The sequence below is a fragment of the Neodiprion fabricii genome, chromosome 4 (assembly GCF_021155785.1).
Source record: "Neodiprion fabricii isolate iyNeoFabr1 chromosome 4, iyNeoFabr1.1, whole genome shotgun sequence".
Lineage (NCBI taxonomy): Eukaryota > Metazoa > Arthropoda > Insecta > Hymenoptera > Diprionidae > Neodiprion > Neodiprion fabricii.
In genome coordinates this window covers 35,472,382-35,490,688 of record NC_060242.1, presented here as the reverse complement: position 1 = coordinate 35,490,688, position 18,307 = coordinate 35,472,382, and the positions used below count along the sequence as shown (strand labels likewise).

General features: G+C 42.8%; 3 protein-coding genes across 3 annotated transcripts; 1 reads left to right on the top strand and 2 right to left on the bottom strand.

Moving 5' to 3' along the window:
• Nucleotides 1-1,631: 1,631 nt before the first annotated feature.
• On the bottom strand, nt 1,632-2,836 carry LOC124179311 (cuticle protein 12.5-like). Its single transcript, XM_046563518.1, has 2 exons — nt 2,679-2,836; nt 1,632-2,349 (listed from the first exon to the last, which is right to left on the bottom strand). Exons 1-2 carry the CDS (start codon nt 2,688-2,690, stop codon nt 1,786-1,788), a joined length of 576 nt encoding a protein of 191 aa, XP_046419474.1. The 5' UTR covers nt 2,691-2,836; the 3' UTR covers nt 1,632-1,785.
• A 1,565-nt stretch (nt 2,837-4,401) lies between these two features.
• Nucleotides 4,402-5,379, top strand: LOC124179308 (cuticle protein 18.7-like). Its single transcript, XM_046563516.1, has 2 exons — nt 4,402-4,557; nt 4,717-5,379. The coding sequence occupies exons 1-2, from the start codon at nt 4,405-4,407 to the stop codon at nt 5,278-5,280; spliced, it is 717 nt and encodes a 238-aa protein (XP_046419472.1). The 5' UTR covers nt 4,402-4,404; the 3' UTR covers nt 5,281-5,379.
• A 3,065-nt stretch (nt 5,380-8,444) lies between these two features.
• On the bottom strand, nt 8,445-17,872 carry LOC124179307. Its single transcript, XM_046563515.1, has 25 exons — nt 17,377-17,872; nt 16,014-16,169; nt 15,691-15,893; nt 15,266-15,449; nt 14,865-15,191; nt 14,665-14,790; nt 14,449-14,583; nt 14,237-14,371; nt 13,910-14,019; nt 13,691-13,847; nt 13,378-13,604; nt 13,046-13,299; nt 12,751-12,943; nt 12,474-12,561; nt 12,257-12,333; nt 12,035-12,169; nt 11,810-11,956; nt 11,536-11,733; nt 11,261-11,457; nt 11,076-11,182; nt 10,756-10,970; nt 10,544-10,678; nt 10,288-10,442; nt 9,586-9,721; nt 8,445-9,247 (listed from the first exon to the last, which is right to left on the bottom strand). The coding sequence occupies exons 1-25, from the start codon at nt 17,600-17,602 to the stop codon at nt 9,173-9,175; spliced, it is 4,098 nt and encodes a 1,365-aa protein (XP_046419471.1). The 5' UTR covers nt 17,603-17,872; the 3' UTR covers nt 8,445-9,172.
• Nucleotides 17,873-18,307: the final 435 nt, after the last annotated feature.

The following is an 18,307-nucleotide window of genomic DNA, read 5'->3' as shown; positions in this document are numbered from 1 at the left end:
CAATAGTCGGGGCCCGATTACCATTCGGACACGTCGGAGGAGTCAAAGGGTGCGCAGTAGCCGGTGTAAGGGTTGTAGGAAGGGGGGGATACCTCATTGGCAAGGATCGTCCTCTCGTTGACGTGGCCAATGGCGTTCTCGACCTTGACCCGGGCAACCTCGGGGGTGTCACCGTAATGGAGGAAAAGCGTAACTTGGAGGCAGTCTTGGATTCGCTTGGGCGAAGGCAGGCACAGCGGAGAGAACGATTTTAAAAAATAACCGAGGGTTAGAGTGGTTTCTATACGTTCACTCTCTCCCAGTTCTTTCCTCTTTCATGTTCTGGTTCACTTTCTGAAATGTGTACAATATCGAACACTGATCTACGTCATCTCGATTAGACCGACCAAAAAAGATGGCTTGAAAAAATCGCAAAATAAGACATTGTTGACCGATCACGAGATGACTCGCGATCGATGCGGTTTTCTTTCGCGAACAATTAATATTATATATCGAAGATTCTAAACAGATAGGCGGTACTTATGAAGAATTTCGTGCGAGGCTGCGGAATGGGAGGACTTGAGCGGCAATTTGCAAAAATTGTATGACCTGTCGCGTCGTTCAAGCGCCAAATCGTCGAGCTGAGACTTGAACTCAGTCCAGCTGTAGGTACACGGATAAGATTTTCCGCAGTTTTGCTTGTCCCTCGTGCGAGTGCGGGTGTTTCTGTTGATAATTTTAAGACGGCTGCAAACGCATGATGATGGTCATTGATCCATCTCCCCCTCCTTGCCCCGCACAGGCATTGCACCTCCTGGAGACCTATCCTATCGTGTGTGGCGAATGTTGGCAGCAATTATTTATTAAATATATTCCCTGGTCGTGTGTGAAGAGGATAATCCGGTTTAAGAAAACGCTGGAAATATATCAGCTGTTGGAGAATCAGGTATGTAATTAAATACTATATTTATAGCAACTAGAATATTGAATCGTGCTGTAGAGATTGACTGTTTGCTTACTCATTTGAATTTACGAATATACTATTGATGTACAATTTGCTCTCATGGACGAGGATATCGCATGGATGGAATATGCATATGCCCGAGCATCACACGTCATTTTAAAATTGCTTGAAGCGAACGACTGCGCAGGCTTACAGTCATTATCGCATCTCCTGATTCAAGTAGTTGTTACCTGTGAATTCGTTGCACCGTCTCGGAGCAGAGAAAACCGCTCTGTATGGGATTCGACTAAAAATAAAAGACGTAATTCGCTTACGTAAGGATCACCTTCCGCAGTTCATTAGAACAGCTTTGAAAAATGACAATGTTTGGCAAGTGATTGCTGATTACTTGCCAAACCGTACATTAATAGATCAAGTTTTTAAAAATTGGCAAAACCACGACCTGTTGCTCTGAATACATCATTTCCAACTCGCTGATGTCTCGTCATGAAAAATCGATCCAAAAATCTGTTCACCTCGATGTAAGGCATCAATTCGAGTAGTAGGTAATTATATACGTCAAAATTCAAACGACAAATGCACGAGCCTTGGTTAAACTATATCTTAGTTGTTATAAGACGACAAAGCTTAAGGTCCTCGAGCTACATATCGAGGTATTTCTGAAATAAGCAGATCACACATCGATAAGTTTGATTTATGATGTAGTTTATTGCATCTGAACGATAGGATGTGATTGGATAAAAAATTCTAATTGTGAGTAAATACATTTATACACGATTGCGGCGACCAGCGCCCGGTAGGTTCTTCGATCGTAATACGCATCGGCGATAATCGGTGCCCGATTACCACACGGAGACGGCGGGTACGACGCTGCGGACGAGTCCGTGAGGGTACGCGGAGACGACGGCGGGTGCGGAATAGGCGGAAACCAGGGGTGCCGAGTATGCCGAGACGACGGCGTGGGCGGCGTGAGCGGCGTAGTTCTTGGCGGCCTCATTGGCAAGGGTCACCTTCTCGTTGATGTGGGCAGCGGCGTGCTCGACCTTGGCGTGAGCAACCTCGGGGGTGTCGACGACGCGGCCGTCAACGCCGACGGGGGCTCCGTGAGCGTATCGGTAGAAACCGACGTGGGCAGGGTAAGCGGAAACCAAGGCGGGCGCGGAGTAAGCGGAAACGACGCCGGGAGCAGCGACGGCGACGACGTCAGCGGACTTGACGGCTTCGTTGGCGAGGGTCACCTTCTCGTTTATGTGAGCGGCTGCGTGCTCCGCCTTAGCGTAGGCGACCTCGGGGGTGTCGACGACGCGGCCATCCGGGCCGGTCGGGGCGCCTGGAAGAACGTGAACGTAGCCCAGAGGCAGGCTGGGCTTCGCCAGGGCGACGGCGGCCAGAGCGGAGAGAACGATCTGAAAAATTAACCAAGGGTGAGAGTGGAGTTTGTGCGCTTAACTTGAAGCCAAAGAGTCGGCTTGACGGACATTCCCCTAATTACTTCCTCTCTGAGGTTCTGGTTCACTTTCTGTCTATAAATTCAAACACTGGTCTATGTCATCTCGATTAGATCGACTATTTGTAAACAAGACAGCTTGAAAGGATCCTTTTCACAGGATTCATGTACACGATTAGATGAAAAATATGTCTTGAAAATTAGGGTCCCTGTTGATTATAATCGGTCAAAAGTCAGTTTAATCTTGAGAAAACTGTTGCGTATCGAAACTTTTGAACAAGTACTTACGAAGAATTTCATGATGATTGAGAATTAGCGCTGCTGGTGGACCAGTACTCGCTGTAATTGTCGATTGACTTATGCCAGTACGGCGTGATTTCAGGTTTATATAGTAGGTGGTCAGCTGGATGAAAACGCTCGTGATTCGGTGGGGACCACGCCTTTGACGCTCCCTGACATTGAGCGAGGTTCACAAATCTGGTGTGCGGGAGCTTCCCGTTAAAAAAAGACCTATATACACCATGTTACTGTCTGCCTAGGATTTGGTGGCCTCATGGCGGTCCCAGTAACCCGGTATCCTTGTCGAGCTCCGATATTGCGTAATTATCGACCACCGATCGATCAAGTTGTTCGAAATTTCGTGGCACTTTCTCGGCCAATTTCAAGGTGTGGTTACGAAATTCGCTACGAATTTTCGATCCGCCGAAAACTGTGCAGATTTTAAGATGGTTTTTCGGTTGACCACGTCAGCGTTTTTGCAACGGTGAGCGGTTGGTATTGTTGAGCTGTAAATTAAACGGGATCATGATGTGCACAAACTAAATTCTGCCCATTCATGTCTAGCAGCTTGTAACACAGGTTAAACTACAACGGCGAAATTCCAATTGCAATTTAAAAGCGTGCTCATAAGATTATACACGCAGTTTAAAAATACGAAATTTTTATGCGACCTTCGTTGCGAAATTGGGTCAGTTATCTGACGAAGAATGCGTTCGAAATTTAAGAGATCGTGCAACTTGAGATCCTCGGCAATTGGTGCCCGAGACATCGTGTAGGTACATTTCGCATAGAATAGGATTCGACGCGATATCGCGTCAGACTTGAAAAGGGCCTGTTTGTTGATCAGGAATTGTCGGCTGCTTGTATTTCATTTCTTTAACGACCAGGAACTCGCCTTGGACTTGATTGAATTTATTCACTAGCGATAAAAAGCGAATGCAAATCATGCGGTCGGACGGTTCGATCGGCAGAAATTTTGCCAGGCCAGGTTTCCATTTCTGGATTTCTATTATAGATCAGTTTGAAAAAGTCAAAGTCACCACACCTCTACATTGGCTTCTACGTGAACTAAATTCAAATCCAGCAACCAGCTAACGATTCATCACAGCAACGAACCGTATTCTTTCTTGACCGAAAAGGGACAGGAAAAAAAATTTATTACGAAACAAGCGGTTCACCGTTTCTGGCATACGGTGAACTAAAATTACCGCGAATCAATCGTGACTCCATAGATCCTATCGGCGGACCTGCCGGCATTCTTGTCCTCGGCGCGGAATGAAAAATCTCGAACCTGTTTGTTCAACAAGGAAGAAGCTGGTTCCGCTTCTACCAAGAGCTTTGCAGTTGAAGAAAGAGAAGACGAGGTATTCGAGGACCATATCTAATCGTTGAATAAAAATTGTATCGTGGACTATTAGAAGCATTATTATGACTAATTGCCGAACAAGAACCAGAACGTACCTACTTATTAGATTACAGCAATTTACTCAAGCTTCGTTTACATGTGTAGATCTATCACACGAGCACGCGCCGAAAGGCGGAATTTTTTTTCCTGATCCAACTAATCACTGCCACGACAGGTGAACTGCCGCACCAACGACGATTGTGTGTGTGTATCTTGCTGGAACACGACAACCTACACGTACGTTCCCTCTTCCTCTCACACGTTCGCCAATTGTCGTCGAAACACCAGGATCACAATGAGAGTGGGTTACCTCGATTCCCCACCACCATTATGCGCCGAAACCCGAATGATTCCAATGCCAGGAACCGGGCCACCTATATAAACCGCCCGAACGATTATCTCGACACAACACGCCCAACTAGCGAGTCCTGGTCATTTCCCAGTAGCGCTAATACCAATCTAACACTCATCATGAAGTGCTTCGTAAGTAAATTGATTCGCACGATCCGCGAGGTTCGATTTAGCCAAAGAGTCTCTCATCCTTCGAACGTTGAGCTTTCCGTCTCAGGGTTCATCAATCACACAACGGCTACGTCGTCAGTCGCTCTCGAAGGTGATCTAACCCCTTGACTTGCTTTCCAGATCGTCTTCTCCGCCCTTGTCGCTGTGGCTCTCGCCAAGCCCGGTGGCCTCGTCCACGGAGTTGCTCACGGCGCCTACGTGGCTCCTCTGGCCTACGCTCACCTCGTGGCCGGTGCCCCGACCGGACCCGACGGCCGCGTCGTCGACACCCCCGAGGTCGCTCACGCCAAGGCGGAACACGCAGCGGCCCAGGTGAACGAGCGAGTGACCCTTGCCCGTGAGGCTTCCAAGAACTACGCCGCCGGTGTCGTGCCTGCCTACTCGGCTTACCCGGCTTACTCGGCTTACTCGGCTTACGCCGCACCAGCCGTCGTATCTCCCTACACGGCACCCGCTCTCGCCTACGGCAAGGTCTACTCAGGTGTCGCCCCCGTCGTCTCTGCCTACGGTGCGTACGCTCCCAGAGTCGCCTATGGTGCCCCCCTTAGTTTGGACGGACGTGTTGTCGACACCCCCGAGGTTGCCGTCGCCAAGGCTGCTCACTTCGCCGCTCACGCCGAGGCCAAGGCTCGTCTTGGATACGCCGGACATTACGCTTACGCCGCCCCCCTTGCCGCCTGGTAAAGAGGAGGATAGAAGACGCTGGTCCGAGATCGAGTGAAGAATCAATCTTTTTTTTATGACTGTTTTAAGAATAAATTGAACTATTGGCAAACCCCGTAATACTTGGTATTATCTACACGGTGATTTATAGTTTTAATTTGTGATATACTTAGTATCTAAGCCTGCAGGTCATAGGGTACAGATTGATCTGAATACGTATGTTATACTGGATAGATGAGTGGAGAAGCTGATTCGGTCGAATGGTGTGTCAAGCTTCGTACAAAACTAATAGTTGTGACGTCTTGCGTATCGAAAGAAAACTTCAACATTGCGGTGTGGAACTTGAGGATTATTCGGTTGAAACGCTGAGCTAAGGGAGATTTTTGAGGAAATACTTATTGGAACAAATTACGAATTGCTGGAAGCAACGGACGTGGACGCAGATAAATTCATTTCCAAGTTCTTGTGAAACTCAATGAGCGAATCACGATTTCTAATGGACGTTCTTGATGCATGAACATATTTTGGCCTCCATGACAATCCCAAGAACACTGAGAATAACCGTTTACGTTTTCTCCACTATAAAACTTGCATTAATTTCGTAACACATTCGAATCAGATTTCCTGAAGACTACGATACATCCAGATATTTTTATGCAAAAAAACGATAGCGGTAAATATGATCTACTGCGATCGATGAATCGGAAATAACGTTCGAAAAACGATGGATTTCCGTTGAATTTCCCCAGTGCTTGCTCCGATGATAGTCTGGATGTACTTATTGAGTTTCTTGGGGTTATATGAGTTAAAAAAAGGTCCTACAAATCAAATCTGAAACAAAGAGTTATTGGTCAAAAAATAGGCAAAAAGGTAACCTTTGCATTTTTTGCGAAAATTTTCGCGATTTTGAAAAGTGCTGGAATGAGTTCTCCGTGGCACTACTCCGACATAATTTTGCGAGAGAAAACGATCGGGCGCAGTCCGAAGACGCTCCGAGCAACTGGACAAAAGTTACAGCCTGAAAACGAGAACTTGATTTTTCGACATTTTTTCTCTGGTGCTCTTTGCATCGTATTTTCTCGGCTGTTGGTCCTACGCTCTTTTCGCTGCGTTTTCTGAGTTCCTGAGGGTCCAGTGAGTCAGGAGGAGGTCATTCGAATCCGATCCGAGACCAAAAATTTTCGGCTCCAAAAATGAAGAAAAAAGTAAGGCTAACCCCTTTGCATTTTTTGCGAAAATTTTCGCGTTTTTGAAAAGTGCTGGAATGAGTTCTCCGTGGCACTATTCCGGCGTAATTTTGCGAGAGAAAACGATCGGGCGCAGTCCGAATATGCTCCGAGCAACTGGACAAAAGTTACAGCCTGAAAACGAGAACTTGATTTTTCGACATTTTTTCTCTGGTGCTCTTTGCATCGTATTTTCTCTGCTGTTGGTCCTACGCTCTTTTCGCTGCGTTTTCTGAGTTCCTGAAGGTCCAGTGAGTCAGGAGGAGGTCATTCGAATCCGATCCGAGACCAAAAATTTTCGGCTCCAAAAATGAAGAAAAAAGTAAGGCTAACCCCTTTGCATTTTTTGCGAAAATTTTCGCGTTTTTGAAAAGTGCTGGAATGAGTTCTCCGTGGCACTATTCCGGCGTAATTTTGCGAGAGAAAACGATCGGGCGCAGTCCGAATATGCTCCGAGCAACTGGACAAAAGTTACAGCCTGAAAACGAGAACTTGATTTTTCGACATTTTTTCTCTGGTGCTCTTTGCATCGTATTTTCTCGGCTGTTGGTCCTACGCTCTTTTCGCTGCGTTTTCTGAGTTCCTGAGGGTCCAGTGAGTCAGGAGGAGGTCATTCGAATCCGATCCGAGACCAAAAATTTTCGGCTCCAAAAATGAAGAAAAAAGTAAGGCTAACCCCTTTGCATTTTTTGCGAAAATTTTCGCGTTTTTGAAAAGTGCTGGAATGAGTTCTCCGTGGCACTATTCCGGCGTAATTTTGCGAGAGAAAACGATCGGGCGCAGTCCGAATATGCTCCGAGCAACTGGACAAAAGTTACAGCCTGAAAACGAGAACTTGATTTTTCGACATTTTTTCTCTGGTGCTCTTTGCATCGTATTTTCTCTGCTGTTGGTCCTACGCTCTTTTCGCTGCGTTTTCTGAGTTCCTGAAGGTCCAGTGAGTCAGGAGGAGGTCATTCGAATCCGATCCGAGACCAAAAATTTTCGGCTCCAAAAATGAAGAAAAAAGTAAGGCTAACCCCTTTGCATTTTTTGCGAAAATTTTCGCGTTTTTGAAAAGTGCTGGAATGAGTTCTCCGTGGCACTATTCCGGCGTAATTTTGCGAGAGAAAACGATCGGGCGCAGTCCGAATATGCTCCGAGCAACTGGACAAAAGTTACAGCCTGAAAACGAGAACTTGATTTTTCGACATTTTTTCTCTGGTGCTCTTTGCATCGTATTTTCTCTGCTGTTGGTCCTACGCTCTTTTCGCTGCGTTTTCTGAGTTCCTGAAGGTCCAGTGAGTCAGGAGGAGGTCATTCGAATCGGATCCGAGACCAAAAATTTTCGGCTCCAAAAATGAAGAAAAAAGTAAGGCTAACCCCTTTGCATTTTTTGCGAAAATTCCGCATTTCGAAATTTGAAAAAAACTCCGTGGCACTATCCCGACGTAATTTTGCGAGAGAAAACGATCGGGCGCAGTCCGAATACGCTCCGAGCAACTGGACGAAAGTTACAGCCTGAAAACGAGAACTTGATTTTTCGACATTTTTAATAGTGGATATATGTGTCCCCCGATTTCTTGTGACAAAAATTATAGTAAAACCACCGATCCGATTTCCATGAAAATCGTACAGGACACTGTTTCTACCCCAAAGATGTGCAAAGTTTGAAGTATCAAATTAATATAGATAGAAGAAGCAGAAAAGGAAAACCAAACTACACCATTGGTTCCTGAATACTATATTCAGACAAACTAGCACTGTAGGATCGTGCCTCACGCAAAATGGGATAAGCATTTTGGCTGGAACGGGCTACTTAGTTCTCAGCTCTCCCTGTCTTACTCAGCTTTTAACGGACTCTGTTGATTGATTGGTGTAAAACATTTTTTCTCTCCACATAACGGCGAGCAAACCCTATATTATCACGCGAACCAGCTGAGGATATCAATGTTCATTACCATTTATTATGTATCTTCTTTTTATTCAAGGGAACAAAATTCTTATTGTGTTACGTCGTAATAATACGTACATATTCATTCGTTTAACAGGTTTGTGAATTTTTCTTTTCTAAAAGTAGACACACTTTATTGTTACTGTTCGTGATAGTAGTCTTCAATATAATAAAATACGACATTCATGTGATATACACTATGTCACATTCAGCATATTCAGATGACACAATTGTTGAATGGATTTTAGTTGTAAACTACAGGCTAAATGATATAAAACTATCTATATATGTATAAAGTTTTAACTATTTAATTGGGTAAAAAAAAATGATGACTACTCTACTACTGATACTATGCGTATGTACAGTGGGGTTATCAAAGTAAAAAATATGCTTACAGAGTGACGTGAATTTATGATATTACTCCGTCAAAACTGACGAAAATATTTAATTATTTTACAACAATTATTCGAAAAACAAATATCTATATGTATACGAATATATAAATCAAATTTTTTTCAACGTAATACGTAAAAACGGAGCTTATACTCTAAACTAGCCTAAAACTATATGTATCATGTGAAAATATTCATAAATTTTTTTTATCGCCGACTCGTATTGTTATTTACTACCCTAAAGTTAAAAAATCACACATGACAAAATATCAGTGGTTAAGATGAGACGTATAATCCCTCGATGAGTCATATTTTCCGTTTAGACAGTATTGCACTAGTCCGAGAGCTTCGCGTCCATCTAGTTATGATAAATTATCGTAAATCTTGAAGCTGGCGTTAAATTCCAGAGCCGCGTCGTAGAGATACTCGAACTGCCACTAAAACAATTCGAAGTAAAGTCCTTATTAAATGGTAATGTTTCTCTAGTTTTCACACTGTTCGTCGAGATATTCGCACTCTTCTGCAATGCAAGATCGAACTTAGTGTATATATATTATCTGCACACAGTTGCCAGTTCTGAATTTACTTTCGTTTGTTGGTTTTTGTGTCACAACATTATCCTTACGAATCATTCAATTGATATTTCTCCAAGCGATACGAAGCAGTAAGTAAGTAAGTAAGGGAGGATACTAAGCGATTATCTCATCAACTTCCAGATTAGTAATGGCTATCAATTCATGAGTTTTTGCGAATACGAATTTCAAATGCAACTCACCTGCGCCACTACGAACTCTTGTCTTGATCGCCGCACTGCGTGAACAGCCAAAATGACGTCGCAATCCTGTTCAACTTTCATCCTTTCGAGCATAAAACTCAGTGCCAGGTACAGGCCACATCCCGTGAGGCCATCGCTGTAAAGAAATTGATGAACTGAAGCATCAACAACAACAACAACAACTACAAACTTTATTGTAGGAATCTATTTTTCGGTATTTCACAAACATACGTCATAAACGTTGCGAAAAAATTAATCAACTACGACTGTCAGTTCCCTCACGAGAAATTCACGATTCTGACACTTCAAGTGTGGTTTCCAAACTGGGATACCCCTTTAAGATATTCGATAAAGACACTTGCATGCGCACAAGGGACAAGAAAAACTTCAAAAAAAAATCCTTGCCCAGGTGTAGCCCAACCAAGTTTAAACCTGAGTTTGCCGATTCGACCCCTGGACGACATGACTCGCCTTGCCATTTTTGCGAATTGTCGCTCATGGTCCTTATCGACACGCTGGGGCTTTGAACTCAAGTCTTTCTGTTCCACAGTCCCGCAAGCTACGCGTTACGCTACTGAGCAGTAGATGTGAAAAATAGTGAGCGTCCAAAATCATTTGGTTTCCAGAAACGCTCCAACACTAAATCAACTTCCAACCCTCTAATTCGACATACATTTTTTCAATAAACAAAAATCAACTCACTAGCAAAGAACGAGCGTGGGTCCTTCTGGGCGCACAATGTTTTCCGAAGCTTCCCAAAGGTCTACCAACGCCTTGGGTGGAGGTGGACTAGCACCTGCTTCAGTGCTCCAATCGTTGCAGGTCAAGACGGTAATTTTTTTTTTTGTTGCTGGTTCCTGCGAAAGAGTTAAGGACTCGAAACAGACATGCCTTACGCATAGAAAAATAAACACAGTCAATCCTGCGCCTGTTGATTCAGCGAAACATTTATTCTCACCTCCGAATTGTCGGTCAACAGTAGATGGTTCACCGTAAAACAGCCATCGGTTTCCAAGTTCGATTTATTTTCTACCTTGACGTAAGGTAATGGGATGATCGCACTTGTTTTTTCGGGTATGACGTTACAGCATGACTAAAAGTGACATTGTTTATTAATGATAAGTACAGGAGTACTTGCACGTTGAGAAAATTGTTTGCTTGTGTACTCACTTCGTCTTCCAAATTGGGACGTTGCAGTATTACGATAAGTTCGATGTTATTCTCGACAATCAACCTCCACAAGTCACTACGCGTTGTCGGTAGTGGCAACTGGGAAGCTATGTATTGTTTTTTCGTCCTGACTCCGTCGATGCTAACTGCACTGATGTAATCGCTGGTGTTGTCATTTGATGGACACTTCTGCAGCGTCACCAACGAAGGACCAACTACAAAACGCATATTTTTGAATAAAAAAAAACTCGTTTTTTAATTTTTACAGAATTTTCAGAGGTCGCCAACAGTCGGCTTGACAACCTCACGCATCGTCTAACCTGGCGTGAATCTAGGAAATCTATTTTTTTTTATGTTCTCAGGAAGTGGAGGTCTCAGCGGTTCCAATGGTCGCATAGCTTTATCCATCCAGGCGCATTCCTCGAGTCTGTAATGAGAGTCCAGTGTGATTGGAACAGTAATGCAATAATTCAAATTAAGCCTCCCCGAAGTTCACCTCCCTCACCGTTTCATAAAAACTGGTAAATCCTTTTTCATTTCGTTAATTTTTTCCGGGGTAATGTCACGGCACAAAACGGCTGACGGTAGTAGAATCAGGCACTGAGTAGGAACCAAGTGCGCCATCACGTACTGCGAAAAGCTCTCCAACATGTCGGCACGAGCGTCGTACATAATTTTGGCTTGAGCAAAGACGTCCACCGTCTGGAAAGGTAGAATGATCACGATTGAGCCATAACCCCATCTCATTGGCATTCGAAGCCAGCTACCAAATATACTCACCCCTTCAGCGGCTAGGTGCCGGAGACTGATGTCGCACAGAATAATAGTTCCGGTTCGCCCTGTGCCGGAGCTGCAATGTACAACTATCGGTCCCTGTCCTGGGGGGATTGATAAGACCTTGTTCAGATACTCGATTACGGAATGCGAATAAGTGGGAACTCCGTGTTCCGGCCAGGTCGTGTACTGGAGATGTTCAATCTGCAAGGAAGCAGAACCGAGCCAGAGTCAAAGTGCGATCGTCAATCGACCATACACAGTCTCGTTGGGTCCCAACCTTACGCATTTCCGTTTCGCAATGCTTCGTAACGTTGAGGGTCCTGTAGGTGTAATCGGCGAACACATCTTGGGTTAGATTCGAGACGACAATTTCATCGTACTCCATCTCACCCCCGACCTCTGGCCAATACTGCTCGCACATTTTCTGCAGAATCAGATAACTGAGTCTCGTGACATCCGGACCCAGTTTGAACCTATCACGTTATTTCAGTCGTACTTATACCTTTCCATTCTCCATCACGCCCACCAGCATGCATATGACGCGAACCTCTTCCTGCCAAATCATTCTCCAAAAGTCATTCACCGTTTCCGTTGTCGGCCCCTGCGTTGCAATGTATGCCTTTTGCTTTGTGTATCCCTAGAAGAAATAGAACGATTAGTTGCGGGCATTCTACGTATGGTTGCAGCGGAATGATCGTCCGTTGATCGATCGTCAGGGTCTCACCGGAACGTAGTTGGCGTTGATGTAGTCGGAGTTACTGTCGTCGCAATCTCTGGACAACATGACTCGAGTCTTGTCATCTGAAAGCGAAAATCCCATCGTACTTACACTAGGAAACATAAATACCGATGATTGGTGCGGAGCTCTTTGGTCTCTCCGATTGTTGGTAGAAATCTTTGAGGGACGGGGGCATCGCAATCACTTTAAGTATCATACGTACACGCTATCAATTTTCTGTATCTATTCTTTTCCTTATTCTGCGGCAACCTCCCATACTCGCACGAATGTCTCAGACCTTTTGGTAGAAGCTGGGAAGAAATGAAAATTTCAGATAATGTTAAACCACTTACTGACTTACTGACTGTAACAGGAGACATAGCTTGCAATTTCGATGTACTATATGAATTGATTCCAGACTCGGAGACCCACAAGCTAATTACAATAACCTAACGATCTGGACGAACAAATAATAATTCAAAGAGTAAATATTTATTTACGTTGTATTGCTGCTGAAGTTTTCCGTCCTCTGCGGCTCTTCTTACGTCATTTTCAAACTTTTTGAGTCTCTCCGAGTATGCAGTATCGCTGAAGATTGACACGTCAGATTTGTTGGTGATCGAAAATGTTTCACTAACAAATTGAGCCATGCTGACTGACGTTTCGTTACTCAGTAAGATGCAATGAAATTTTCTGAAATTTTTGTTAATAATCTTAACCTCGTTTTATCTTTCGACGATATCATACCATGAATTGGATTTAGTTTCTTGAATCTTGCACGATCGACAGACATACTTGTAGAAAACGTAGAGCATCACCGCAATGATAATCACCACAATGATAATCCCCACAATTGCAAATTTAATGATCGACGACACTGATGCCGATCCGAATTCCTTAACCTTGCGGTTCCCACACGCGTAGACCGTATCGCTGAACGAGTCCCGAAAAAATACCCGAACCAGATAAATAGCATCAGGATGCACTGGACAGGCGTGATTGAGGCCTATGGTGATGGAATTCGAGTTCTTGTTTTGTTGAAAATCGTACTATGTGCAGAAATTAATAAAAGCTTAAAGGCTGTTCTCCGTATTCAACAGTTGAATGTAAGTAATTTTTCCACCCACCATGCAAGCATCTTTCCCGCACTCCGAACTTGCTTCGGTCACGTCCTCCAACGTAGGCAATTTTGAGCTGACCTCGGTTGAATAATTTCTCAACAAGACTAAATAGTTCTTCTCGTCATTTTTTGTTGAAGGGAACGTCAGTTTGATGGAATTTTCTTCACGGCCAATCGGCAAATTCTTGGTAAAATTCATATCGCACGGCGGCGTACCTTTCACCTTACGTGAATCTGTCGGTGTATTAAAAAAGTTGAACCAGTGACCTGAAGTCACTAATACCAAGTCCATTATTATATCGGTTCCACAATAAACTTACTGTACGGTATGGTGAAGCTGAGTGCGGGACTCTTTGACTTGTCCAGTGCGACCTGGACCTCGTACCGCATTTCCGGTTTCAGATCTTTGATACACAGTTTTATTTTACCAGAGAAATTTGGATCCATATGAATCGGCGTCCACCCTTCGTTTTCGTTCTGAAAATATCCAGCATTACTCTGAGCAATAAACTGTTACAGGTAGTTTATGTAATAGATACCTTCATTTCGACAGAAATGTTACGATCGTCTACATCATCGAGGATCGTGGAAAAATTCAATATCACCGCAGTTGGATTAGTTGAATTTTCGATATACGGACGTTGCAGTTCTGGAATGTGGAAGAGAAAAATGAGTCGTTAAACGAGGAAACATGTGTTTGGGTAAGTAATTCAACATAAATGTATAGGTACAACGAGCGGATTCAATGATATTGCAACTCTTTGCAAAAGTTCGATCACGCTTTCATTCGAGATTCATCGACGAGAAAACTGTCTTTCCACGTATTTGTACTCAACGTTAGACAACATGAAAATGTGAAAATCTACGTGTCTCGCAGTATCGTCCCACGTAGTGTTGTTTACACCCAGAGAAGCATAGCCCGTTTATTTTACTGCAATTTCTTGGGTCGCATTGATCACAAATATTCTGGCAATTGTATCCATAATGTCCTTCCGTGCATTCTAGAAACATGACATCAGATAAATACCATTCGACTGCAGCTGCAATCCTTGACGAGACTGCGAATTATTTCACCGACCTTCAGTACAGTTGGCACCTTTGCATCCTGGAGGACAGGTGCAGCCACTTGGATTACAGATACTTGTCCCATCGCATGAGTTAGTGCGGTTGAATGTGCAGAATGGCCCATCCCCTCGGAGACACTGTGCTAAGCCTGGCGAAAACCGTGATTACTTTTCAAGTACGCTGATATTATCCCGATAATTCAAAAAAAATCGTCAGACTGTCTACTCACTGCCTAAAGTAATATTTTTAATTGATTTTTCCTGCGTATTGATGTATATGTGTTCGCTGTGCGATAATTTTTCGCACGCAAGATGCCTTCCTTGATTAAGCAATATTGAAGATTTTCTTACAGTGGCTGGAAAAACGGATGACCAGAAGTCCAGGGTGTTAGTGATTTTCATCGTTACATCGAAGGATTATCAGACTCACCTCTTGACTGACAGGTTTTGAAATAACGAGCCGCCCATCGGCCTTGGCCCGTCCCGTTCATTCTGGTTGTCATTTCGACGTGAATTGAACTTTTTGAGAGTAAACCCGAAGACACGTTAAGTATTTCCCATCGCCAGGACAGTGCTTCGCTATCCTTAAAAGGTCCGATTTCTTCGTACTTCGAATTATTGTTTTTATCGGAGAATTTGATTCCAAATGAACAATTAGAGCAAAGGCTCACCAAAAAATACAAGCAAAGATTATCATAAGAGTTATAGAATTTTCTTGTAATCGATGCTTTATTCTCGGTTGTTAGAAAATAAGTGTCTGTAACAAAAATGTTTGAGTTAATGCCGACGAAATTGAACCAAATCCTCGTATTCCCACCAATTATCACTCACATTTGTGAAGCAGGAAATCTCCGTCATATGGTAGAATTTCTATAGTATCGAAATTTACTGTAGAATTAAATTTTTCTGTGGTAGAGCCATTCGTAGTCATCAAATAGTACTCGATCACCTCGTGTTTCTTGTCCCACTTAAGAATGCATGATTGCCACATGAGTGGGTAAGGGCCGGGTCGAATCTACGGAATGTTTGTCTATCAATTAATTAATTAATGGTAATGATCATGGTTTCTCAAAATTGGCTCGTACTTGAGACATTTTTTCTATTCGTACGCAATTTGTGCTGTGAGTTTCACGAGTTTAAATTCTTTAATTCTCGATAGTTATGTCGTAATAAATTCTGTTCACTTTTACGTGACATAAATACATGTACGCTTCTTCTATTTTCGTATGCTCACGTATTTCATTACACATACATACTTCTCTGGTATATTTCGTTGAATTTGGGCAGATCACTTCATCAGATTTATTCGGCTTTGTATTACCGATTCCTTTCTTTTCTCCTTTTGAAGACTTCAGATTGGTTTTTTCAAACACCAAGGTGATATTACCATTTCCACGCCAAGAAAATACTAAGCCATTTGACTCCTGGACTGGCAGCTTTATCGGTAGATACGGGTTACCTGAATTTCCAAGGGTATAAAATAACGAATTAAAGCTGATTCACACGAAACGTAAGAAAATTACGTAATAACAAACATGCCCGAACAACGATGTATTTCTTCTCTCTCTCATGCAACTACCTGTCCAACCGTTGTCGAATGTCAGGTCCATTGGATCATCTATAGAATTTGTAAGTTTCCACTGCGATGCTGCATTCCATACGTAAAGACAGCGGGTCTCACCGGGGACGATGTCGTCGGACCCTTCCTTGCAATTCTTTCGCATCGGCAGGAATGCTGAGAATGCCCGAGATTCGATAAATGATAAGCCAGTGATACGTGTTTTGTAAGGAAGTGAATGTTTCTCGTAGCTAACGTTGGTGAAAATATTTTTCTAGAAAACTCGAAAATTTCTGTCAATTATTATAAGACACATGCAGAGTTTTGTGGATAAATTTGTCGGAGGTTTTCAGAGTACTTTGACTGAGTTTTCTGAGAATTCTACTACAATTTTCCAAGTTTCTCTTGTAGATTCCATATTTTATTCTTGAAGTCAGTTCCTCTCACAAAAAAAAAGAATTCTGAATTTCGCTGAATTCTTTGCAGTTCGTAAAATTTCCCTGTGGATCTCTGCAAGTGTGCAACTCAAAGTCCGTTTTGTTTTCGATGAAAAGTATGAATGTCTCTAAAAATCTCTGCATATTTTTTTACAATTTGCGTCATTTCTACGAAAAATCCGGCAAATTTTTCGGCCTAATATAAACCGTTTGAACACCGAGTCATGTCTGACGAGATCAAATAGTCCCGTATTCAACACGATCATCAAACTAAAAGCCAACTAACAACGGCCTTTCTATTGGTTGAGAAAACTTGACCATCTCGAATAATACAACAAAATCAGGTAAATCGGGAAAAACTCGACAAACGCAGAGCACTTCAGTTACAGATAAGCCATCAGTATTTGAATATCATCAAAGAATTTACAAAGACTATTAGAAAATTGTGTGAAAAATGACTATCTGAAGTCCACAGAAATTTATTGGAGATATGCAGATGATTTTGTTTAGAATAGGTTCATTAGGATATGATTAACATCAATCATTTTTCAATATTTTCACACAATTTCAATGTGAAAAATGATACAGTTGTTAATAAACATGAGGAGAAGCATTTGCAGGAAATGATAGAAACTGGTAAGAAATCGCACTCTTGCAGTATGAATTTGCTTCAGCAAAGTTGATAATGTTTGGAGATTTTTTAGCAAAATTCAGAGAATTCTAGAGATTTGCTGAGAAATTAGTGCCGCGAAGTACAGAGAAATTGAATGAACATTTTGCGGGCTCTTCGAGTCACAATTTCCGTAAAATTCTACATTTCTACCAAATTCTCTCTACTTTTCCTTAATTCCATTAATATTTCTGAAAATCTCTGAAAATGTATATGGAGTTGAGTAGGAAATTTTTACCGATTTCAGCACAGAAATATTTTCATTAGAGAAACTTACTAACGTCGCCGTTGAAATGCCAATCACAGGGGGAAAAAAGAGAAGAAGAATTGAAACAGTTCCAAAACAAAATACTCTCGTCATCTTCGGACATGCAAGTGACCTGGATTAAATCGTCATATTTCCAGGGAGTGCGCACCGCGATGAACTCTGCTAAAATGTCCACCACCAGCAACGCGAAACAAAATGCAATTAGTGCTGGGCACACCCTACAGGAGATGATCATTTTGACGAAAGGAATCTTTTTCTTGGAAAACTGGAGAAGCCACTTTTCGCAAAGTGATCAAATCATTGAATGCAAGAAAATATCTTTTTTCCACTGTATGAGCTTTTCACTTCACTTTCCTTCGACACCAGACTCAAACAATCATCCGCTACTGAGACGACTTGCGGCGCATTTTAAAGATGAAGGTAAAAGACACTGTCATCGAAGAATGGAATTGCGTGCCGACATTACTTGATGCAAGAGACGAAAGCAGGAAACCGCGCTGGAAACTCCGGAAGGCGACTTGCCTTGTGTACTGAAAAAACTTTATACCATCTTATCCACCGTTATCTACATTCTTGGTTATCCTTCGTTAAGTGCGGTTTCGTAAGAATTACCCAGACACGCCTTTTGCAGACGATTTCGACGCCGTTCTGAAATGATGGATTGTGTATATTTGATGACTGCATGGTGTCCGACTATGTAACGTCGCTAAACGAACCGCAATTAGTGTTATTTCCAACTTTTAACCAGCGGTGGAAGCTCTCCGGCTTAGAAATCTTCGTACAGATACCGATACAGATATGCGAGCAGCCACGCTGAAAGTGTGCTGTAAATCATATGAGTCCCAGCTTAAAATTTACGCTTCAGCTTGTGTAAAATTGAAGTTAAAGGGCGAGACTTTTTTATCCGATAGAAACTCGCACTGACAGGTAGCCACACCAC

Bases quoted from the DNA above. Each gene is read 5' to 3' on its own strand.
- LOC124179308 (XM_046563516.1), top strand. From the start codon at position 4,405: ATGCGCCGAAACCCGAATGATTCCAATGCCAGGAACCGGGCCACCTAT. The intron at 4,558-4,716 runs GTAAGTAAATTG...CTTGCTTTCCAG, and splicing joins CACTCATCATGAAGTGCTTC to ATCGTCTTCTCCGCCCTTGT.
- LOC124179307 (XM_046563515.1), bottom strand. From the start codon at position 17,602: ATGATCATCTCCTGTAGGGTGTGCCCAGCACTAATTGCATTTTGTTTC. The intron at 14,584-14,664 runs GTGAGTAGACAG...GGTTTTCGCCAG, and splicing joins TAAAAATATTACTTTAGGCA to GCTTAGCACAGTGTCTCCGA. The intron at 10,679-10,755 runs GTGAGTACACAA...TGTCACTTTTAG, and splicing joins GTCCCAATTTGGAAGACGAA to TCATGCTGTAACGTCATACC.